This window comes from Ictidomys tridecemlineatus, chromosome 1 (genome assembly GCF_052094955.1).
Source record: "Ictidomys tridecemlineatus isolate mIctTri1 chromosome 1, mIctTri1.hap1, whole genome shotgun sequence".
Taxonomy (NCBI): Eukaryota; Metazoa; Chordata; class Mammalia; order Rodentia; family Sciuridae; genus Ictidomys; species Ictidomys tridecemlineatus.
Window position 1 is genome coordinate 5,712,597 of NC_135477.1, and position 25,868 is coordinate 5,738,464.

At 42.0% G+C, this 25,868-nt stretch overlaps 1 protein-coding gene across 10 annotated transcripts in view; it reads right to left on the bottom strand.

Moving 5' to 3' along the window:
* Positions 1 to 25,868, bottom strand: part of Fank1 (fibronectin type III and ankyrin repeat domains 1) — a 70,344-nt gene that overhangs the window by 13,479 nt on the left and 30,997 nt on the right. For all 10 annotated transcript variants that reach the window (XR_013427078.1, XR_013427076.1, XR_013427077.1 and 7 more), the window contains exons 2-3: positions 5,962 to 6,139; positions 2,860 to 2,984 (exon numbers count right to left, since the gene is read on the bottom strand). Coding sequence is in view for 6 of the 10 variants with exons in the window: in XM_078024469.1 (XP_077880595.1) it covers positions 2,860 to 2,984; positions 5,962 to 6,139 (303 nt within the window). In the remaining 4 variants the exon portion in view is untranslated. The remainder of the gene's footprint in view (positions 1 to 2,859; positions 2,985 to 5,961; positions 6,140 to 25,868) is intronic.

The window sequence follows — 25,868 nt, forward strand, 5'->3', positions numbered from 1 at the left end:
GAGGGAGGAAGGAGGGAGGAAGGAGGGAGGAAGGAGGGAGAGAGTGGTGGGGTATCTGACCAATTTGCTACACACTTCCACTCTAAATAAATTTTGAATACAGACATGTTAAAACAGTGATCCCTTGCCAAAGTGTTCATTGAAGGGATGATTGAGAAGTTTCAGAAAATGCCAATTTCTTGGGCTTTTTGAGAAAAAGTCAAAATCACTGCCGCATCCCACAGCTGTCCACTGATGACTCCTATTCCACATCACCCACCTTACCTGCTCAGCGAGGCCCTCCCAATGGGGGGCTTGCTTCCTAGCACATCCTGACCAGGAAACTCTGCAGCATGGAAATGTGACATCCCAGTAAGTTCATCTTGTGCTTATAAGACCAGGGTATTTTGATTTTATGTTAGAATTAAAATCTATGTATTATTGCAGCTTCCGAAGGAGGTACTCAGCACTTCACGTTTTCTGAGAACAAAGGGGCCCCTCGTAGAAGAGAGGGAAAGACAACATAATTGTTCATCACTCCCTGCTTGCTGAGTTTCAGCAGAAGACCGCAATAGCCATTAGTCAGGAAATAAGAGCCCCTTCTCAGCACTAGCTCATTCACCCTCCTCCCCAGGAGGCAAAGAAAAAGGGAAACTGTCCCCTGGAGCCATGTGAACTAACCTTAAACAGATACATTCAAGAGATTACATGAATTTGACAGACACAGAAAAGAAATGAGAAGGCCTTTGTTTGCAATGCACAGCAATTCTTTCTACTCCCACTCTGGGCAGGAGTCACAAAGAACAGAAAGGAAATTCCAGAGTGGACAGAATGTTCCTCTCCATTCACCCCCAAGCCCTTTAAGACCCTGTGGGCCTGGCCCAGGGAATGCCATTGATAAGTGCAACTGAATATAAAGAAGGCAAGCCTTTGCATGTTTTGTTTCTAAGAGTTATGAGTGCTACAATTACAAACATCAAACTGATCCTTCTTTGGTAAGAATGTCCTTGGATGCTCCTCTGAGCTAGAAGTAATGCATGTGGCCTGGACACCTGGAAGTGGGGGCACAGCAGTCTTTGGGAAGCCATCATTCATTCTATCCAAGAGGGTCATTTAGTTGCAAGATGTGCCCACAGATATTATAATATGGCAATAACACCTTTCTTGGTGGAATTTAGATCTTTATTAAAAGCAGTGAATAAATCATGAGCTCATTGGGGAAGATATTTGCCAATTAACAAGTAGCAGCTGTTTTTCTTTCTTTTTTAAGGGCCCAGCTGATTAAAATTGCATGCCTCATTTAAGCAAGAGTCTCATGTACTTTACCTGGGAAGAAGAAAAAAAAAAAAGGCTGAGCATCCTTTATTCAAACAAAGTACATGCTTTTGTGATTCATTAAAACGCTCTCCAACCGAATGCAAATCATCAACCCACAGAAGCATTTTCACTTGCTCTGTATAATGTGTGCATTTTTAATTCTTTGTTTAGCAGGATCTGCCTCCTTAAAAGAGTCTGCACAATATTGTAACAATAGCATAAGGGATCAGCATCCCGCCAGCACAGCCTGCCTCATTCAGAAAGCAGAGGATGCCTGACTTCTACCACCCAGTAGCACCCCAGGAGGCCTGTTCTGCCTGCCTGCAGGCACTTGTGCTGGACCTAGCAATGAGACAGTGTGACACTCCAGCACAGTGGGCCATCACCAGCATGCCCTGGTTCCATAGGGGTCTTATCTAACTGCCCACAGAAGCTGTGGGGGGTAAGCACAAGCATCTGGACCAGCTATGTCTGCAGCCTCTCCCCAGGCAGCTAGGCAGGAGGAGGCACAGGAACCCTCGGCAGCTAGGCAGTCCGGCTGCTCTCTGCCTTCCTGAAGGACTTCCACATGGCACACCAGCAACAGGGAAACTCCAGCCAAAAGACCTGGAAGTCCCTGCTCTGGCTTTGCTGTGCTGCTAAGAGGGCACTAGTGACCACCTGAAGCCCACCACAGTTGGTTTCAGAACAGCCATCATCACTTCCCCCATAGGTCCAGGTGGATGGGCCCCAGTATTTCCTAGTGGACACCAGTGTGAGCCAAGAAAGCCAACATTTCTTTTCATACTCTTAACTCCCACTCATGAATAAATGCCTACAGGACACAATCAAAAGCCACATAAAATGTACATAAAAGCCAAATGTCACACTGAATATAACTGAAAAATACTTTGCTCACAAAAGGAATATTTTCTTTATATAACCCAAAAAAGACCGATCTGTACTGTGAGTGGCCATGAAGGACTTTCCTGATCATTTTAACCTGTTCAATATGGTAGCCCAAAGATGACACTGAACACTACATCGTTAAAGGGTTTTCAAACGTCAATCTCAGAAGATACTATAAAACTGGGAAAAGGACAAAGTGGTCAAAGGCTCTGTGGCCAGCCTCCTTGGCCACCCCCTCTGCAAGGATTCCTTCCAGAACACTCTGTGGCTGGAGGCAGCACTGTGCATTCCTCACAGGACCCCAAGAATCCGATGTGTCTGGTCAGTCAAGACACACACCGAGTGGACTGACCCCTTCAGAGAGCACACTCAAACACACAGCGGCCAAGCACACACTCCTGGCCTCTTCCGAAGCAAGGCAACTCCGCCATGGTGCCAGTGTCCACGACCAGGACAGTCCTAGAACAAAGTCTGGCGTCTCCCATTCTGTGAAAGCATAATGGACGTCCCTTGTGTCACACACTACAGGAAGCCCGGGCAGTAAGAATGCTCCCACGGTGCGTACACACGGAATCCTTCCTGCTCTGTGAGCCCAGGGAAAGGCCTGACACTGCCTCTGCACTTCGCCTGGTGCCTGTGCCCTGGACTCGCCCGCCTGGAGCACCGGGTACTCACTGGTCGTGGATACCGAGATGACGGGGCTGTACTCGCATTCTCCAGAGGGGCTGGTGACCTTCAGTCGGAATCTGTAGAGTGTCCTCGGTTCCAGACCTTCAATGACGTGTTTCGTTGCATATCCCCTAGACGGGAGGAGACACCAGGTCATCTGACGGGCATCCTGCGTAGGTTGTGACAAGGGCAGGGGGGAGCGACTTTTGAATACTGTCTGTGTCCAGTACAGAGCTGGTCATGGGTTTTGTAATGCTTTGAGAACAAAGGACAGGTCACACTGCACCTTTATCCCTTCCCAGCACATGCCCTCCCTGTCCACAGGGCCTCACCCACGCCTGGCCCCTCGCTTGCATACAGTTTTGTACCCTGGAGAAGTGATCATTCCAACCCATGTCACTTATCCTTAAAGGACAAAGCTCCACATTTGAACCTGCATGTATTTGAGTTTCAAGGGGGATCTTCCGTGGCTGGGGGAGGCCGCCTCTCAGCTGCAGACTTCAGGCCCAGTGCTGCAGGGAAAGGCCCCAGGGCAGTGCCCTAAAGACTGCTGGCAGCTCAGGAGCACCCCACGGCAACCGGAGGGCCAGGTGCATGGAAAAGAACCCAGACAGCTTGTGATGAGGTCAGCCCACCAGGCAAACTCTGTTTTAATTATTATTATTATTATTATTATTTTTTGAGACAGAATGTCCCACTGTTGCCCAGGCTGACCCTGAGCGTACAGGCTCTATCAATCCTCCTGCCTCAGCCTCCCCAGCTACCCTGGCAAGTCTTTAAACCCTTTAAAATGTATTTTGGATTCCATCATTTCTCATGTTCTGCTTTCTCCCACCTCAGTTATTGCAGAAGTTTCCCAATTGCTCCTTCCCACGGCATGCCGCCCTGCCCCCGTCAGCCCGAGCTCAACCTGCAGCCAGTGTGTCCGCAGAGCTTGAGCCAGGCCTGCCCTGCCCAGCGTACCCATCTCCTTTGGCTTTCCCACTTCAGATTAGAAGCCAGAGGTCCTCCCCACAACCCACAGGCTCTCGTGACCTCACCAGCCTCGCCCCTGTTCACGCCACCCCGGAGTCCCTGGACCGCTGCCTGCCCTCCCCCACCTCAAGGCTTTCCGCTGGCCACTTGCTCTGCCTGGAATGTTCCAGGTACCCCTCACTTGCTTCAAGTCTTCACTCAGAAGTTACCGTCTTGTGAAATTCCCCCCCCACACCTAGACCCCAGTTTTTCCTATGGTTTTTCTCCTTAAGAGATCACACCTGGCACATTTATTTATGACTAGTCTTCCTCACCACAAGGAATTTCTGCCTGTCCCCAGTGCCATGTCCTCAGCATCCAGGACAGTGCCCGGCACATGGCTGGCACTGAATGATACATGCCAGTGGATGCAGAGATGAGAGATGGGGCCAGTTACCACAGGAATGGATAGGCAGGGCAGACCACAGGGACGTTCTCAGTGGAGGGAGACTCTGACCTGGCAGGAAAAAGGATGGGATGAAGGGGGACGCGTGACACACAGGGAGAAGAGTAGACACACCTGTAGAAAAAGTCAAGGCATGTTCAAGACAGGAAGCAGACCTAACAGGAGGGTCATGCTCAGAGATGAGGCAACAGGAGAGGCAGTGGGCAAACTGTAAAGAGAAGCAAACCTTAGTCTAAAGAGCTTGACCTTCATCCTGCAGGCCAAGGACACCTGCTGGAGATAATTTGACAAAACGAGATTTAACAAGAAAATTAACCTACAAGATAGAACAAAGGAAGAGAAGGCAGGAAAAGAGAAGCAAAGCCCACTCCTGAAGGCGACATGGGTGTTGGGCATTGTGGGCCAGGGTCCACGGTGGCGCTTGCATTCTACCAGACTAAAATGCCCTGCTTAATGAGAGGGTAGAAGAGGACCTCACCAAGGGCCAGCTCACAAAACCAGGTAGCTGTCTCTGAGAAGCCGTGGAGGGGAGCCCAAGTCAGGAAGGAGTTCCTAAATTCACAGGCCCATCATCAGATGATCTGGATAATTGCTTTTTTAAAGGAAGACATTTGCTGGTTTAATGCAATCTAGAGCACAGGCCAGAACAGAACAAAAGAGGTCAAGGCTAACATAGTGCACGCCTGCCACCTAGTGTCAAGTTGGAGCATCCAAGACTCTCAGGGACCACAGGAGCCCAGGCATGTCCCTGGAGCTGGGGTCTGCAGCAGGGCCATCACTCGGCAATACCAGCCAGCATCCGAGGCCATTCCCTGGCCCCAGGGCAACATGGTCTCGAGGGAGAATATAACGGTGCAAATGCACACATGATGCTGGGACATGAGCACCTGCCTTCCCTGTGACAAGGTGAGCATCTACCTGGCCACCTAGCAGAAGGAAAGAGCCAAGAGGAAGCAAAGCAACACCTGGGACGGCTCCCTCCAGGCCACAACGGTGGCAGGAGGGCTAAGGGAAAAAGGTGACACCTTGTTTCCTTCTCCATAGAAATTCTTAAAACTAGTGGGATTCATGCTTTTAGAGGCAAACCACCATCACAGAGGAATATATGGCATGATTACAATAACATCTTCAGGTGGTCAGGCCAGGAATTATTTTCCCATGGTAACTACATTTCAGATTACCTTTTCCTCCCTCTGATACAGAGAAGTGTTGCTCAAATATTGGAGATATTAACACTTAGGTAACATGCTTCCTGTGTGCGCTCATGTGAACAGGGAGGGAGCTGGAGACACTTGGCAAGGGGACACTGTGTAATGTAAGATCAGGAAAGTTGGCCACCGTGGACCACATGCGGGCTCATCCCACAACTCTGAACATGGCCTGCTAGAAGCCTTGCTTGATTTCATCAGACTATCTTTTGTTTCTCTCTCTACATTTTGGATTTCTAAAACATACCTTCAAAATAGTTCCAAAGTCAAAGGAGCTCAAGGTACAGGAGGCTTAATTTCAAAGTCATGGCTAAATGCTTTTTTCTGAAAATTATAATTCAGAAAAGAGCATGAATGCAAATTGTGCTGACTCATTCTTCTAATTTCAAAACAAGCAATGGCTTTTCAGAGATAATAGAAATTGCTTTAGACGATCAGAAAACCAAAGCAAAAGGGTAAGCAATCCAACGTTGCACCTACGTATAAATGATACCGTAAGTGTGCGTTTTGGGGTCTTCTTCCTCGATTGAGAATCTATGCCACTGTTCCTGAGGACCTTGCCGTTTCTCCTTCTTTTCCAGATCCCAGTATAACTCAATGCTGTGATGAGTCACTTTGCCCACAACAGGTGGATGAGGCTTTGAGGATGGCATGGTTTCTAAAAAAAGAACAATACAGAATTTCAGAACCTGGTTTCCCTAAGGAAGAGAGACTGCCGAGTGGACTTCAGCTGCTCCGTGACCCAACTGTTTCTCACACGTCAGGCACACATGGGCGCTGACACCTGGAAAGCCGAGGGGACACCAAACTCAGAAGCTAATTAATATGTCAATTCCAAAGACAGCTGGCCTGGAATCCCCAAAATACTACCCACCAGGACCTTACAGCATTACGCCCAGACAGAGTTGTGCATTCTGTGATAAGGGTGTTGGTATTTTCATCATAAACATCCTAAAATATATATGTGAGCACATTGTTTTAGGATCCTAAAGTAACTGGCCAAAGTGAAGGCTTCACCAGGGCACGAGAGCAGAGGCCAGAGCTGCAATGAGAGTGACAGAAGTGCCAAGTCACAGGCCCAGCCACTGGGTGGAGGCAGCAACAGTGGCATTGTGTAACTGTTTGTGCCAGAGACTGTCCCAGACCTTTTACACTTATTCATTCAACTTCACCAACTCCAAACAGTTTCAGACACAAAGAGTTTAAGTAACTTGCCCAAGACCACACAGAAGTAACCAGCAGAATCAGTATTATAAAAAAATGGTCTGGCTTGCGAGTCCCCAACGTTCAACTCCATGCCCCACTGCCCCTGAGAAGTACAGGGGTAAAGTGTAGACCTGGGATGAAGAAAGTCTGCCATTTATTGACACATTCTCCAAATCATTCATTTTTATCTCAGATCTAACCACAGTGAAATTTTAAAATAAGAAAATTTGACCCAAAAAAGCCAAGCCAGGAAATTGTCTGAACGAAGTCCAGGGCTGCTGTGCAGGGGGGGGGGGGGTGTGAAGGCAGCGCCTTCCCACACGGGAGGTCCAGTCCCCTGACCTTCAGGAACCCCGTCCTTGAAAAGGAAGAGGGCCCGAGAAGTCCACATCCACCAGAAGTGGAGGCCAGGAGGGCAACCAGGCTGGGCCCAGGTCCACCTCCAGACACCACAGGGGCAAGAGCCAGCCAGTTGCTTTCTCAGGCTCAGCATGGGACATGGAGGAGCAGGAGCCACAGTGACAAGCAAGAAAGGTCCCAGAATGTGGGTAAAACCAGTAGTGAGGCCGTGTGCCACTACAGCAGGAGAACTCCGAGCTTGAGCAGAGAACACACTTCAGCAGGGAGGCACTCTCTCGGCAGTCCCAAGGTGCAGCAAGCTCTTCCTCTGTAAACGCGGTCCCAGCTTTCCTAGCAAGCCAGGACTGCAGACAGGCGCGTGAATGCATGACTGCAGCCCCGGCTCCTCCGACCTGGGATTTAACCTACTGTCCGCATAACAAGTAACATAGCTTCCCTAAGACAAAAACTCTTTTGAAAAACTCAAAAGCTGACCATTTTGTTTTTATTTAACCAGAATGTTTTCATAAACATTTTATGAGTTTTATAAAATGTATGCAACCTATCCCCACAGACATCCATAGGCACCATTTGCACAATTTTTTTTAACACAATACTTTTAAAACTCTACTTTTTCCTGGTTAGAAGTTTCAGATCTTTTAAGAGGAGCTTTTACTCAGTTTTTTTTAAGTCTAATAACCAGGTTAGAAACTATCTCAATCTCAAGTCATAAATTAAGGTTTAAAATTTAAATTTTCTAAAGATTACAAACAAAAATTATAACAGAACTTGCATTCAAGTTGGCATGGTAACCTTTAAGTGATTGACATGATCTTCCAACTTTTCCTATCTTGAATGTTTTCCCCAAAAATGAAAAAACAACAATACTACAAGTAGCTCAAAAGAGTGATTATACGAGAATTTATGTACGTTACGTACCACAAAAGCTTTTCATAAGAAAGTCCTCATGCAAATATGACAAATAAAATACTGTTATGCCCTGGTACCATTTGCCAAGCAGTAAATAATGTGAACATGAGTAATGAAAGACTTCATGCACTGTCACCATTCAGTCCCCATGGTTACTTAATAGATGGCATAAAACTTGACTCTCAAATACATAAGAAACCCATAGTAAAAAGCTATCTTACAAATCATGGTTTTAAAAGAAGAAACCCGTAGAGTTTAAATAAGCTACTATATGATATGAAGATTTAGCATCCAAGTTTTCTTAAAAGGGTCATAATAATTAAAATTAATACAAAAGTGCCAATCCCATAAAACTCAAATTCCTGAAAAATATCAGACCACTCAGGAGTCTTCTTAAAACCAGCTGATCCTATTTCAAAAGCTCTAGAGATGACTGGTAAGCATACTCTGAATTGGAGTTAGCAGTTGCAATTGGTGTCATGAAAAGTGGGAAATAAAGAGAAAAGGTGAGTACATTCATCATGTAGGTAGAGACACCAGGAGAAGAATTGTTTCCTTGTCCTTCCAGAAAAACACCTGAAAATTTACTGAGGCCAAATCTCACTTTAACAGGGACCACTGCAGACTGGGCTCCTGCAGCAGATGTCCACAATGAAAGGGACACCATGGTGAGGAGCACTGAATGAGGAGCAGCAGAGGCTGCACCTCAGAGTAACTGACCACGCTTGGCCCAGTAATTACAGCATAAAACTTGACCCCCAGGAATCAAAAGCACTCAAAATCAAGATACTACGGCAATCACAAGCATTCCTGCATTTTGGATTTTTAAAGTATCAAACACATTTTTGCCATGAATATATATTGAAGGAATTTTTAAAACCAAATATTAAGAGCCACCCAGTGAGGACAGTTTCTCCCTCACTTAAAAATTAGGCAGCTAAAATAAGTTTTTCTACCACTCCTCTATGGAGTCTATGAATCCCTGATGGGTGGAAGTGCCAAGCACATAAGTAGATATATAGAGATTTTTAAAATGATAACCACCTCTAAACACAATTAAGGAAATGCTCAGTTTCTACTAAGCAAAGAGGGGGCATTAAAATAATTGTGAGGTATGGTTTTATTTATAACATTGGATGCAAAACATGTCATTGTGATACCCCATGTCGTTTGAAGCTCTGGTGAAACTGGTGTAATCATGGATTGTAGCCACGAGGTACCAAAGCAGTTCAGCCACATTCTACAATGATTGTAAGACATCCCACTGCTGATCCTACTCCTAAAAAGCATCTAAAGGAAAGAATTCAGAAACCAAAAAGTGTAAATGGCAAAAATGTTTTTGAATTATACATGCTTTTAGTTTTTATTATGGAAGAAATTTTCAGAAATAAAAACATCAAATAGTATAGCAAATCCCCTTGTGCCATCATCCTATTATCAACATGATCAGGGCCAGCCTTACCTTTCATTCACTTCCATCTCTCCCCAAACCTGGGTTACTTAATGGTTAAATTTTAATGACATGTCACTTTGTATCTGCACCCTAAGCTCTTTACACGTTTTTTTAAACTTCACAACACCCCCATGAAGTGGGAGAATTTCCCCCACTCTACAAATAAGACTATTGCATATGAAGGTCACATAACTTGCCAGACAGGTCACTTATCAAGCAGCAGAGCAAGGATTAGAGCCCAGGAACTTGATTCCAGAGCCAGGCCCTTCACTTCAAGGACAAAAATCAGCTTAAACATAAAAGACAACCAGAGACACTGCCCCCTAGAGTGGAAATCTGGAACTGCTTCCTGTCCTGGCTCTACCATGGATTTTCCTCATCAGGAAAATGGGAATAAATAAGGATCCTGCCCTACCTCTCAGATTTACTATAGAGGAAAAAAATAACATGATAAAATATCAAAAAGCCTCCTCCAACCTAAAGTAGGGGTAATGCTTTTGAAAAACACCAAAACACACACCTATTTCACTTTTTGTACATGGAAACCCTGCTTGAGAGTCCATGCAGTAATGGGTGGAAGGCAAAATAGGAAATGTGCTTCCAAGACATTTCTTTTGCTTAACTGTAATAACGTCAATTTCCTGCCGGTGTGTGCTAGGCACGGCATTGTACAGGACACTCCATCCATGGTGTTCTCAACCCCCGCTGAGGGCAGGAGGGGCAGAGACCATGGCTTGAAGAGGGGAAGCAGCTTTCAAGGCTCAGATCCCGGTGTGGGGAGCCAGGTTCCGGCCCAGGTCTCTAACTTCACACTCTACACTCTTTCCTCCCAGGCTGCGCCTAACAGGGAGCTCCAGGGCTTTACTATGTAAAGGAACAATGAATCTATAAAATGACAGTCTTTCAAAATCAGATATGTAAAGCCAAACTGCTATATATATTCTTGCAAAACAGTATGTCACTGACATTTAAATTACAGTGAAAATGGTGGGATATTTTATCTGAAGCACTAGGAAATGTTCAAGATGCATATGATTAGCTTATATGCATTCTTATGAAAAACGGGATACTAAAGGTAATTTCCAAGCAAATTCAACAAAAAAAAACGAATGCCAACAAAATACACTTGACCTCACTGATCATCAGAACAACACAATTAAAATGACAACATTTCATTTTTGTCAAATTTGTTCAAATCGATATTTGCCAACAGCCATGAAGAGAAGAGTGGGAATGCCCCACGCTGGAAAGTGCAGACCGCGAAGACTCTAGGAGTGACTTGGGGAGGCTGAGCGGAGTTCAGGAGGACACAGCAATACCCTCCTTGTTACAGAGGTTGAGTCACAAAAGAAAGGTGTAAAATGACCTGCAAGATACAATCTACGTGAAGCTTGATTTAAAAATCTGTGCTCATGTAGAATGGAAGGAAAGGACTGGAATGGCAGAAGAATCATTTTATTGGCAATGTCTTGCTTCTTAAGCTTGGGTGGTAGCAAATGAATATTTATTCTGTTATTTCATATACTTTATGCCTAAACTATTTAATAAAAGAAAATAACAAGTTCCTGAATTCATGGATATACTTTCACCCTTATTCTCTTCTTACCCATTTCCCAAGAAAATGGGTATCCAGGTGAGTATACTTCAAAACAAGTAGAACTTAAAGTAATTCAGTCTCAAATTCAGAAACTCACGAGAGCTGGGAGCCTAGTATTTTCTGTGTTCTGATGACACTTCTCAGTCCACCTAGAGACTAAGCTCCTTTGAGGAAGATAAGCTGAGGTTCCTTCATTCTCCCGCCCTGTTCAATACAGTTTTTAGTTTGAGCTGATCAGATTGGATTCAGATATTCATGAGGTTCTATTGCATTACTCCACAGAATATGTTGCAGGTAATTTAACCAGGGCAGATAAGTAGTATCTTAGCACACAATCTCGCATTTTATTCTTTGGCTCTCAGTTCTTACTGACATTTAGATTATATGTTATTTACCAGTAGGTATGAAAACTAGACAGCTACTCACTTCAAATATGCAGAGAGGTTTCTAATGCCTCTGACACGCGAGTTCAGTTCATTTCATGAGCCTGACTTCCAGTTCAACGTGTCATCCCCTAGAATGTGACACAGTCTTCCAACTCTGAGGCTACTCATTTGCCTTCCAAGGAACCCTGAAGAAACACTCTCCATCCAGCAAGGAACAGAAATCATTCCACTCTTCTCTCTCATCCGTACATAGAAAATGAAATGACGCAGACTGACACGAGGATCTGTGAACCAGTTTCAGCACAAAGCCCAGAGTGAAACAGGGCGTGACCATTCGGGGATCTTCTCCTCAAGTGGCCCTCCCCTGCTGCTTTCCTGCTCTGCCCCCTGTCCTGCCATTCCCTGTCCTTTTGTTCTTTATACCTTTTTGGATATTACTGTGATGGGTCTCTGCCAAGTATTCAGAATAAGGAGAGCAGGACAGGCGAGTTGAGCCCTCACCAATCCGCAGTGTTGCAGGAGACTGTTGCTCCACTCCAGAGTCACCCCAGTTGCTGACCCTGAACTAAAGGAAAAGCCCAAGAACCTGAGGGATGTCTGCGCTCATGCCTCAAAGATGAGGCGCAGAGAGGGCAATGAAGAACAATAGGGCGAGAAAAAGGACCCTTCTTCCACCTATGTTGGCAGTGACAAGGTCTGCAAACTTGGCCAACGAAAATCCAGGCCTAAAAATGAATCCAGTTAATAATAGCAACAGAAGAGTCCAACTAATACCAAGACCTCTGGAGAAAAATTTCACCCTCACCTTCACATCCCTGATAGAGAAATCTTTAGTATAAAGTTTTTTATACTACATTACAACCTATTCTGTTTATATTAACCCATGATATTTGCCACCTGCAGTGCCTTTTCCAAATAGGATGGATCCCTGGATAATCAGCAACCATGTCCCTGATTCTCCAACAGCTTTCCCAAGACAGGTTTGCAATAAAAAGAAAATAATAAATAGAAGAGCTGGATGAACTTAACATATAACTACAAATTTAGTACCATAAATTTCCACACACACACTTACTCTGAATAGGTCACCAGGGTTTACACAGAAAAATATACTGTACTATTGTAGTCAGTACATAAAGAATCCAGACCATAAACTGGATATTAATTATAAATCATGGTTATTGTTCTTCTCAATTAGCAGAATGACATCCTATCTAAGAGACTCCCTGCTTCTGCTGTGGGACAGCTCTCATGTTCATCTGTTTCTTGGCTCCACACATGCCTTCACAGTCACAATTCATGTTCAGCCCTTCTCTGCAAAATGCAGCTAACCATGTTCTGCAAACAAAATTCAAAGGTAGCTTCTGAGTCATCATGTCCTTCAAAAAGTCTCTCCTCCTGCTTACAAAACACAGCTGGAAGAAAAATTTATTTTCCTCTCTGCACGAGTCACCAATATGCAGCTCTGATCTCAGCTCAAAGACAAAAAAAAAAAAAAACCCCTTCAACCTCCACTCAGACCTGGTGTCCCTCTCCCAGCATCCAGCTTCTTTCCCTGCCCCTCCCCCACCCCCTACCCATTCAACCATTTCATTAAATTTCCTAAAATGTATAGAGGGCTTCTACTTGAAATTAACTTTAAACCACAATTTTTATTTTTATTCACACTCTCTTACTATAGTATGTAAATATACAGCCCTTTCATATCTCAAATCACAAATGACAATTGGTACATGCAGGGTATTTTGACATACTCTTGCTTAACAAGGAGTATAATAACTACCATGAAGTAACAGGGCTTCCAGAAACAAGGTTTATTGTATCAAAAAATATTTCAATATTCAGATATTGGAAATTTTTTCAAAAACTTCTTTCTTCATTAACAAAAATTTTTCCAAAATGGCAATATTTTTTCTTAAAAGAAAACAATTCCTACTTGTGATTTAAAAAACAAAACAACAAACAAACAAACAAACAAAGCCTCAAGCAATACAGACATTTTGAAGCAGGAAACAAAAGTTCTAACAGACCCTCTGCTGACCACAGAAGATAGCTGCACATAGCAGCTTGATGAAAAAAAATCTTTCAAAAATATCATTAGTATGGATAAAATTTTACAAAACTTTTCCAACAAGGCATTGTATTCAAGGTACTGTTTTGCAGCCTGCTTTTTTAACTTAAGCTGTTGGCAGTTGTTTATGTATGCCGTGTGTGACTTTAACTCAATTTTTAAAAAGAAACCTCTCTGTATGATGATTTATGACAGACAACACTAACATAAGTTGTGCATTTAATTTCACCCAGTGATTAAGATATTACCTAAAAAATATTGGCAAGACAATTTCCTGGAAGTAGAATTATTGAGTCTTTGTATGTACATATGTTTAATTTTGGTGTATTGACAACTGTATGCAAGAGATCCATTTTCTCACACCTGGAGCAACAGGAGTGCTATCAACCCCTACAACTAGCAGGTGTGAGGTCTGGAGACACACGAATTGCAAGAAGACCCATCAAGGATGATCAGTGCAACATTAGTGATGTGGTCATAAGAAAAAAGAAAGCCTGCTTGACAGAAGGACAAGCTGACAAAAAAAAAAAAAAAAAAAAAACCCAGAATACTACACTTTATAGTATTGAGTGTAACTTTACCACACTTGGGACGCTTTAAGACACATCTATTCTTGCAAAAGGGCCATAAAAGACAGCCTAGCCTTTCTCCCCATATCCCTCTCTGCCAAATTAAAAGTTAAAATTTAATTAGGAACCAGAGAGACTAGAAATGTTCCAAAGCCACTGCAGGAACACTCAGAAAACAGAAACCCAGGAATGTACAGAGGCAGAGAAGCAAAGAATCAGAGCCGTGGAGCAGCAAAGCTGCCCTGCCGTGCACCCAAAGGGAGGAAGAGTGACCATGAGGACAGGTAAACACAGCAACTGTGCTGCGGGGATACCGGGCTTGGAAAGCAGCAAGAAGATGACTTCTGAGGGGCTGGACATGTGGCTCAGTGGTAGAGTACCTGCTGGCCTGTGCGAGGCCCTGGGATGAATCCCTAGTACCACAAACAAAAAAACAAGCAAGAAAAACAAACAAACAAACAAAGTAGACTTTTGAGACTCCTCCTCTCATCAAAAATCTTTAGGGCATCCAGAGTAATCCTGGTTCAGGGAAGCCCCTTGACTATCTTCAGAGGCAGAAGCAAATGCTACCTGAAGGCAAGGCTCACCATGTTAGCCACATGGTTTTAAATCAAGCAAAGACTGGCAGACACCAAGGAAGGCAAGCAATAGAGTCAGAATGCACAGTCTGTAAGAACAGAGGAGTTGGAATTGTAAGATCTGGAACAAAGTATGAAGAAGTAGAGGGTTCAATAACAAACTGAATATACAGTGGCAAAACTAGGAATGGTCAGAAATATTCAAGGAAAAAGGCAAATGGAGATCATAAAAATGAAAAAAAAATTGTTGGAGTATGAAATTGAGTGGATTAAGTGGCAAATTTAATAATAAAAATATAAAATAGAGGGTAAGAGAGTAGAATGAGAAGATCCAGCATATAGTTAATCAGAGAGCCAGAAAGGGAAAATAAAAAGAATAGAAGAGGCTGGGCATGGTGGTCCACACCTGTGATCCCAGCTACTCAGTAGACTGAGGCAGGAGGATCACAAGTTCAAGGCCAGCCTGTGAAACATTGTAAGACCCTGTCTCAAAACAAATCTCAATCTCTCTCTCTCTCTCTCTCTCTCTCTCTCTCTCTCTCTCACACACACACACACACACACACACACACACACACACACACACTTATATATACAAGAATTCACAACTCCAGGAAGCAAAACACATCAGGATAAATAAAAACATGCCTAGACATGTAAAAATGAAACAGCAGAACATCAAAGGTAGTGATACGACCCCAAAAGCAACTAGAGAGAAAACACACACCACTGACCAAAAAAAAAAAAGGTCACAATGACAGCAGAGTCTTCAATGATGACAATGCAAACCAGAACAAAGTACAATAAAACCTTCAGAAAGAGGGACAAGCAGCTGTCAGTCTAGGACTGTATACTCAGCAAGATTCCCTTCAGGAATAAGGATGAAATAAGCACATTTATCATGTAGATATGTAAAACATTTGGATATAAGATGTAAAGCCAAAATATGCAAAGAATTCTTAAACTTCAACAATTATAAAACCCAATTAAGCAATTAAGATCTGACTTGATAATATAGATGACAAGCATATGTAAAGATGTACCATTTGTCACTAAGAAATTGCAAATTATGATAACACTACACATCTATTAGAATGTATAAAACTCAAAAGCCTACCAAATGGCAGAAAAGATGTTGAAAAACAGGAACTCTCATTCATTGCTGGTGGGAATGCAAAAATGATTTGGAACAGCATTTGGCATTTAAAAAAAAAAGTAAACATAGTCTTATTATAAGACCCAGCAATAATGCATTTAGGTAAATGCTCAATTGATTTTAAAACTTATATTGACTATGTGGACATTTACACATATTATTCTACTTTTATTCATAATTGCCCAAAACTAGAACCAATAGGGTCCTTCAGGAAGTGAATGGATAAAGAAACTTGTATACCCCAACAATAGGATGTTTGTTATTCAGTGATTTTTTAAAAAATGATCTGTTAAGCCAGGTGTGGTGGCACAAGTCTGGAACCCCAGTGGCTAAGGAGGCTGAGGTAGGGGAAGGGCAAGTTCAAAGCCAGCCTGAGCAACTTAACAAAGCCATAAACAACTTAGCAAGACCCTGCCTCAAAATTTTAAAAAATTGTTAAATGGCTGGGGATGTGGCTCAGTGGGAGCACCCTTGGGTACAAAAAAAATCTGTCAAGTCCTGAAAAGACATGGAGGAAACCTAAATGCAGGTTGCTGAGTGAAAGAAGCTTGTCTGCAAAGGATACATCATCTCCAGGATTCTAAATCAGACATTTCGGAAAAGACAAAACTATGAGAACTGTTAAAAAGGTCAGTGTGTGCCAGGGATTTCAGGGGGAAGAATGGTTAGATAGGTGAAACAAAGGGGAGTTTATTATGGTAATAAAATTATTTTCTTGTGATATTATAATAGTGGGTACACAACGCTGCATTTGTCAAAACCCATAGAACTTTGCAGCACTAAGAATAAAAACACATGCAATACCTAGGAGTTTGGGAACTCCCAAGACAAAATACAGAATATGACCAAACAACCTAACTGTATTACAAACATAAGAAACTGCCTCTTAAAGGGGTGAGTGGAAAGGTTTCGCCCCAAGTAACTCTAAATGAGAGCAGTCTCTAAAGGCAAAGGAAATTGGATGTGAGCACTGTGCTCTAGTGGATAACATTGTTCCACAGGGTTACAGGTGAGTAATTCTCATGCTGCTGTGTGGGTATACTGGAATCTACTGGAACAAAACAATAAGAAAATCGATGGCAGATAGTGGGAGTTACAGATAAACAGGGGGAGGAGACCAGAATGATCCACATGGCGAATGAACTAAGGTGAGTACCAACTCATGCCCAGCTTAGCTTACACAAGTGTTTGTAGATGTGACATGTAGATACACAGTCACTATATGGTCACATATTTCTTTGCTCTGACAGCTGAGAAAGTCTAAAGCAATGATACCCCAGCAGCAATGAGCACATCTAGCATCCAGGTCTTTCTAAGAGTATTCTTCAGTTGAAGAAACCAGAGTTCCTTGGAGAAAGAGCCAATTCTAGAACTGGGACGAGGAATAGTACAAAATGGGTCTGAAGCACCATATAGTGCAAAAAAGTTAATTATTGCTAAAAATGAAAAAATTTAAAAGCCCATTACCCACCAAGGGGAGTCAAGGGGCATAGGAAAAACTGAAATTGGTCAAACCTAGAATGTGTAAACAATAAATACATAGTACTGGATTACAACTGAAGGTATGAAAAAAGTTCACAAGTTCGTACTAACATAAACACATGAATGAAGAGAAGTGGAAAAAACAAACATCCACCCAGGAGAAGTGCAAATAATGTACAAGAACACTCTGGCCTAAGAAAGTGGAGCCTCATGCTCCATTCCTTAAGCAAGGTGGGCAGAGAGACTTCCTTCCCACGCACAGTATGGAAAGGAGGGAGAAGCCCAACACACACCACCGACGCCCAGTGATCAGCGTGAGCATCAGAGGGACAAGCCATGGGGATGGCAGGTCTCATTGATTTAATGTGACGACGATAGCACTTTGCCTCTGTGGGCCTCCTCCAGAAGGCCTGTGGAATCCACCCAAAACCTCCAGACATATCCTAGCTGAGAGACATCTGCCCAACACCTGACCAGCCCGCTTCAGAACTGCCAAGGTCATCAGAAAGAAGAGTCTGAGAAGCTGTCACAGCCGAGAGGAACTTAAGAAGATATGACACTGTGTGTAATGTGGTGTTCTGGATGGAATCCAGGGACAGGAAAAGGACACTGGGTATGATCAAGGACATCTAAATAAAGCACGGGCTTAAGTCAATGTGTCAACGTTGGCTCATTATCTGTAACAAATGCACCATGTTGGTGTAAGTCGTTAATGAGTGAAACAGCTCTGACAGGGACAGGGAGGGAGGGATTCAGAGGCCTGCGCGCACACACGTGGGGCCACACACAAATGACAGCAAAACTCTGTTCAGAAACACGTTTAAAGAACTCAAGGGGGTAAAGTAAACCTAAAATTCTTTACCCAGTAACATTATGCTTTTGAAATAAAAGTAAAAGAAAGTCTTTTTAGGTTAAAAAAAAAACTGGAAGAACTCATCACAAGGACACCTGAACTATAAGAATGTCAAAGGAAGTGTCTCAGGCAAACAAGAAACAAATCTAGATCTGTACAAAAAAGAAAAACTAAGAATGCTTAAAATAAAAAAGGTAAATATAAAATATGTTGCCTGCCTAAAGCAAAAAAATTAAAATGTACTGTGAGGTTAATTGGATAGAGAAGATGCACGACAATAGCCCACAGGGTGGGGGAGAAGCCGAGAGGAACGCTGCCATGTTCTTGTGCATAATGTAAAGATATTGGAGAAAGATTGTGATGAGTTAAAGATGCCTACTTTGAATCCTAGAGTAACCACTAAAGGAAAAGACTCATCATAGGTTGAAAGTCTATACCATGTAGGATCTGCCCTGGTGCAAGTTGGTAGCAAGTTCATGTTTCTCCTCTTTAGTTGTTTATTTAGACTATCTTCCCTCTAAGTTAGTCAGAAATTTTCCTAAAGAGCCTGACTGTGTCCATTCATGTCACCAAAACCACTAAATAAATACACACGCAGATTACCACCCAGTTATTTAACTCTTATGTTTACTAACTACAACTTTAATTTAAAACTGCCTAACCATAACGTTAAAATTACTTTAATTACTTTAAACCATTTCAAATATACACAATAAATAAATGTACCTATGCTATATTTTAACAGTCTTTGGTCTAAAGCAAAAAAAATTCCAACTTGGTCTAAAGTGAGGAAGCAATAAAAATAAAAATTATTCATGCTCACACTTGATAATAAATCTGCCTGTTCCGTCCCATTTTCTATACTAGCATAACTTGCATTATATATGGAGGCTTGCAGGCAAGGGATATCGTCAGTAAATCATATTTCCTGAACAATCTTTAGAAAAGCAAAGAATCAAAGGCTTTCTTAAAGTGCTCAGAAAATATCACTTTGAATCCCACTTCAAATACATTCAATCCTCCTGCTGGCTGTTGCCCCTCTACCCTACAGAAGTGCTGGCTCAAGACTCAAGAGCTGATATTTTATGTGCACTGTTTTTCTTGCTACGTAGAACAAATGCTTTCTAGTCCAACTGTGAGACAGCAACATTTTTTTTTATCTGAATCTCCATTTTCCTCTAACTTTTAAATTATGAACAAGCTGATGCAAAATGGCAGAAGTTCCCTTTGTGCAACTGTGCAAGGGGGAAGAGTCAAGGAAACAAAGGGGAAATGATATTCCTGGGAGAGAAAGGGAGGAAAAACTTTGAGGACCAACAGAGAAGTGATGAGGAATCTGAGCAGTGTGGAGAGCCAGAGGTGAGGGAGAGAACGAAAAGCAAGTCCCAGCAGCTCCATCTCAGGCGAGGGGAGGGGAACACAAGCCTCAGGGAGCCAAAGGGTATGTTTAGCCCTGGTAATGGCTGAGGCTGGCAGTCTTAATAGCAAGAGGATCCACAGTTTATGCACGCTTCAGATCCAGCTTGGGGATTTGGTCTGAGAGTACCTCCTCCTGCACAGCACACTAACTTCAGAAAAGAAAAGTCAACACATTGCTCAGCAAACTCTCAGACTACCAGAAGCCATCTTGAGAAGGATCCTATTGTTAGTGAACAGACTCTTCTGGGGAGCAGAAAACTCAGCGAAGTGTCCCGGGGGACACTTCATCATAGTGACGGGGCAGGAGAGAGATACGCAGGATACTTGTTCCTGGGGAAGAGCCAGAAACAGCCCACCAAGTCGTTCCAGCAGCACCGAGGGTGTTCTTGGAGGAGAAGTGGAAGACACAGTGGTCAGTGGTCCTATCCTCTGTGACAAGCAGTGAGACGAGTTGCAAGTAAGGTGGCCTGGAGCCAGGTCTGAGAATGCTGGGACTCAAGGTGGGAAATGCTTGGTCCCCTGCCTCTCTCTAGCACCAAGTGACTAGTTCCACTATGCCCCCCTCACACACTGGGGCATCCTGGGTACACAGCACTGCTTGGATATTTGTCATGCCCCTGGGTTCAAGGCTGAAGTCTACAGAGCTGAACACCGATCCAACTGGTGCAACCCCCATGACACCAAAGCTAGGCTGGTGAGAATCGCTTGCTGTGACCCAGTCATCGGCCATGCCCTCAAGCAGGCCGACTAAGGGCCTCTGGAACAAGTGTGCACACACGTGGAAAGAAGCCTCCGCAATCCAAACAACCAGGAGGAAATTTTGACTCGTTTTCTTTTTCTTCCATCTATTCTATCTTCTACTTTTGATATTATTAAACATAATAAAAAATAAGCATAAGAAAAAATTAATAGATTTCTCTCTTCTACTCTTATTTTTCTTCTCATTCTATTAATTTTAATATTTTAGTTCATTCTATAATATTTTGCCTTTCTTTACTATAGTTACTGGCATTATAGTTTTTAACAATTGTTAGTATATTTCTACACCTGGTTTGTTTATATGTTGTAGATATTACTGTTGTTTGCCTTTTCCTTTCTAAGTGGAGCAAGTGATGAAACCTTAAATCTCAAGAGGTTGGGTGGGTGCTCTACCACTGAGTTGCACCCCTAGCACAGTTGAGAGAAATTGCATTTTATTTCAGCCATGACTTAGTTACATTTGAACCCGAGTGAAACTTCAATTTTAAGAATAGGGGAGATACAAAGCTTCCCAGCCAATGATCTCAACTAGGCACATCTGGGATAGGCCCCAAATCCTGCTCCTAGGCATTTACCCCCAAAGCGAAACTGTTGTGAACCTTCTGCCTATGAAGGACTGGAGCGTAGGTTACTCTCATACCCTTACAGACAGTTCACTGTAGACAAGACCGGAGGAATAATTACACAGGATGTACCTCATATGTCCCTTCTGCCTACAGCACACCTACCTCAACTACCAGAGGTACCCTACTCTTTCAAGACCTACACAGGAAGCATCCCTGAGGCTTTGACATAGTACAATTACACCCAAAGAAGCCACAGTGAAAGAACAAAACTAAGTCCATTTGGAATTAAACTCATCACTACACAAAATAAACAGTAGCCTAGGGCACATCCTCAAGAGAAGACTATTCCCCAAGAAAGTTTCTCAAATAAAAGTGAAAAGATATATTCATCCAACATATGGCCAAACAAAACAACATGACCCCCTCCAAAAGTTCATAATGCCTAGTAACTGATTCCAAAGATATTGAATTGGATGAAATAGAAGAGTTCAAAAGCATAATGTTAAAAGTGATTGGTAGGGCTGGGGTTGTGGCTCAGTGGTAAGGTGCTTGCCTCGCATATGTAAGGCACTGGGTTTGATCCTCAACACCAAATAAATAAATTTCATAAAGGTATGTGTCCATCTATAACTAAAAAAATTTATGTGATTGGTAAATTCAAATAGAATATAAATAAGAAGCTGAATGAATTAAGAGATCTCTTTCACATCCTGTATTAAGAGATACAGATTTTAGAAAAAGAACCAAACAGAAATCTTAAAAATGAAAAGCCCAATAAATCAAATTTTAAAATTTGGTTGAAAGCCTCACCAATAAAATAGTTCAAATGAAAAAAAGAACATCAGGACTTGAAGGTAAAGTTGATAAATTATCACATTTAGACAGTAATAAAGAAAAAAAATGAGAACAAAATATACAAGACCTATGGGTCATGATTAAGAGACCAAACATGCAGATGATAAGTATTGACAAAGAAGCAGAAGTACAATTAAAGGCATAGAAACCTGTTCAGTGAAATAGTATCAGAAAAGTTCCCAAATCTTGGGAAAACTAAACTGCCAAAAGTACAGAAGAAAGAATATTGAGAGCTTCAAGAGAGAAGTACCAAGTTACTTATAAAGCCAAATCCATCCGAATAATACATTTCTCAAAAGAAACTCTACAGGCCAGCAGGCTGGGAATGCTGCATTTAAAACCCTGAAAGAAAATAACTGCCAATCTAGATTTCTATGTCTAACAAAGCTATCCTTCAGGATCAAATAAAGAATAAAGACCTTCAAGATAAACTAAAGGAATTCATGACCACTAACCTAGCATTATAGAAGATACTTAAAGGAAGTGTACACACAGAAGAGAAAGCAAGATAAACACAATCACCAGAATATGGTAAGGAATAAATTTCACTAGACAAGTAGATAAAATAGAATTAAGTAAGATCAAATATTGTTAATTCAGTAAACAATTAAATCTCTAAGATGAATAAGGAAGAAAGAAATGAACATAGGTTTGAAACAACCTTTTAGTAATACTTCTGAATGTAATGGACTCAATTCTCCAATTAAAGGGTTCCAACTGGTTAATTGTATTAAAAAATAAGACCCAACAATCTGCTGATTGCAAGAAACTCACCTCACTGGCAAAGACATATATGGATAGAAAGTGAAAAGGTGGAAAGCAAGTAAATGAATCTCAAAGCAAGTAGGAGTAGCTGTAATCATATCCAATAAATTAGACTCAGACACAATAGGTCAGAAGAAACAAATAAGGTCTCTGCATATTTATAAAGGGAACAATCCATAAAGACGACAAAATGATTCTAAATATATTTGTACTTAAGGTAAGAACACTCAATTTCATAAAACACACACTACAGGACTTAAAGGAAGAAATGGACTACAATATGATAATAGTGAGTGACTTCAATACTTACTCTCATCAATAGATAGATCTTCCAGAAAAAAAAATCAGAGTTAAATTACACTATAAATCAGATACATTTAAGGAAAATTTACAGATTATTACATCCAACAGCTGTAGAACACACATTCTCATCAGCACACAAAACCTTTCCAAGGACTGGGTTTGTACTCATCGGTAGAGCGCTTGCCTAGCCTGTGTGAGGCACTAGGCTAAATTCTCAGCATCACAAATAAATAAATTATAAATAAAGGTCCTTCAACAACTACAAAAATCTATCTTAAAAATCTTATCCAAAACTGATCACATTTTAGGCCATAAGGCAAATCTTAATAAATCCAAGAAAACTGAAAAAATTCCTTGCATCACATCAGATTATATTGGAATAAAATTAGAAATCAGCAGCAAGAGAAATTGCAGGAAATAGGCAAATGCAGAATGAACAACACAGTTCTGAATGAGCAGTGAGTGAGTCACTAAAGAAATCAGGGGAAATTAAGAAATTTTTAGAATCAAATGAAAATAAAAACACAACCAACATTTGGGATACAGCAAGAACAGTTATAAGGGGGAATTTCTAGCTGCAAGAGAGAGTCTACATTAGAAAAATGGATCTCAAATACCCTAATGATGCATCTTTAGTCCTAGAAAAATAAGAAAAAGCAAACCCAAAATCAGTGGAAGGAAAGAAATACCAGAGTAGAAATAAATGAAATAGAGTAAAAGAATAATACAAAGGATCAGTGAAATAAAGGTTGGCTCTTTGAAAAGATAAACAAAATCCACGAACCCTTTAGCCAAACTAACCAAAAGAAAGATCCAAATTAATAAAATTGGAGATGAAAGGGGGAATATTACAACAGATACCACTGAAATCCAGAGGATCATTCAGGAGTATTTTTCAAAATTGTATTCCAATAAAATAGAAAATCTAGAAGAAATGGACAAATTTGTAGATACCTATAACTGTTATGGTTTAGATATGAAGTGTCTCTCAAAAGCTCATGAGTGAACAACATAAGGATTTTAAGAGGTGAAATAGATTTGAGAGGTTTAACCTAATCAGTGGAATAACCTAGTGATATGGGTTACCTGCATGGTGATTATAGGCGAGCAAGAAAAGGTAGATCACTGGAGGTGTGCACATGGTTTTATATTTGGGCCCTGGTAGGTGGAGCTCTCTGTGGGTCCCTGTTGCCGTGTCTTAAGCAGATTTCCTCCTCCATGCCCTTCCACCATGATGCTCCGTCTCAGTTCTCTCCTAGAGCAATGAAGTCAGCCAGCTACGAACTGACATGCCAAATAAACTTTTCCTCCTCTAATTGTTATTGCCAGGTCTTTGAGTTACAGTGACAAAATAGCTGACTAAAACAAATGGCCCAATAAACTGAACCCAGAGTATATTAAAAAAGCAAACGGACCAATAATAAGCAATTAGATAAAAGCAATAATAAAAAGTCTCTCAAGGGATGGATTCACAGATTTTTACTAGATTTTTAAAGAAGAAAACAACACTCAAACTATTTCATTAAAAATGAAAGGAAGGAGCCCTTCCAAACTCCCCACTACCAAAATCTGGTAAGGATACAACAAAAAAAAAAAAAGAAAACTATAGACCAATAATCCATGAGTGTGTGTGCACGTGTGTGCACGTGTGTGTGCACGTGTGTGTGTGCATGCACGCGCATGTGTGGTGGTGTGCTGGGGATTGAACCCACAGTCTTGTGCATGCAAGGCAAGCACTCTACCAACTGAACTATAGCCCTAGCCCAATATCCTTGATAAACATAGATGCAAAAATCCTCAATACTTGCAAATCAAATTCAACAACACAAAAAATATCACACACCTTTACGTATGATCAAGTTAGTTTCTTTCAGAATGAATCCATATATGCAAATCAAAAAACAAAATAGGCTACATAATGGAACCAAGAACAAAAATCACATGATCATTTCATTGGTTACCAAACCTTTGATAATATTCAGCACCCCTCATGATAAATGACCTGAATAAACCAGAAATAAAAGGTGTCTACCTCAACATAAAAAAAAAAAAACTATATAGGATAAACCTATTGCCAGCATTATACTGAGTGAGGAAAAAAACAGGAACAAGACAAAGGGGTCCACTATCACCAGTCCTATGTGATACTCAAAACTTTGGCCAGAGAAATCAGGCAAGAGAAAGAAATAAAAGGTCACCCCAGACAGAACATTAATCTCCATGATATATAAAGGTAGAACTGGCAATGCCAATACATGATCCCAGGTCTGTCTGACTCTAGAGTTCTGACCCACAAGACCAGACTGGACCTAGAGAGGTGGTCTCTGTGACATGGAAAAGTACAGCTTAGTACCCAAAAGGCCCTCTGGCCCCCTGGCTCTCTGGCACTCAGACCTCAAAGGAAATTCCAGAACATTCTTTTTCCAGAGCCCAGGATCCAAGTTAACATTAAAAAAAAAAAAAAAAAAAAAGGTTAGTTTGGAAGCTTTTTGTTTTTGTTTTTTCCTGTGCTGTAACTTACTCTCCAAACAAACTTGCCTGGGAGGATCTGATAGAAAGATAAAGCCTAAGATAGAAAAACAGCTGATCCAGTTAGAACAAAGCCGGAAGCCTCCCTATCTGCAGAAGTCACCCTCAGGTAGCTCTGCCCTACAGAGAGGGATTGGAGAGCAGAGTGACAGCACTAGATCACCCTTCAGACTCAGCTGGTGCTTTGGGTCTGGGGGCAGTTGGGAGACTCCACTTTGCCAGAGCTGATGTTCTGCATGCATCTGCACACCAGAGGTGGGACCTGGCAGGCCCCTCCCAGAACAGATGGGCCCTGGTCATGTGGTCAAGCTGTTCTCAAAGCAGGGTTCCTGGATCATCACTGGTAACCTGTCAGAAATGCAAATTCCCAGTTCTAAGCCAAGGCCTAAATAATCAAACTCTGAGGCAGGGCCAGTCCTTTCAGGGGTTAACAGCCTTTCTGGTAGTTCTGATACCCATTCAATCCTGAGAACCACTACAAAATGACAGAAGATATGCAGAGCTTAAACCAAACAGCTAAGAGCACAACACTCTCCGCTGACATCTCTGTGGGAGAAGGCTGCTACCCCAA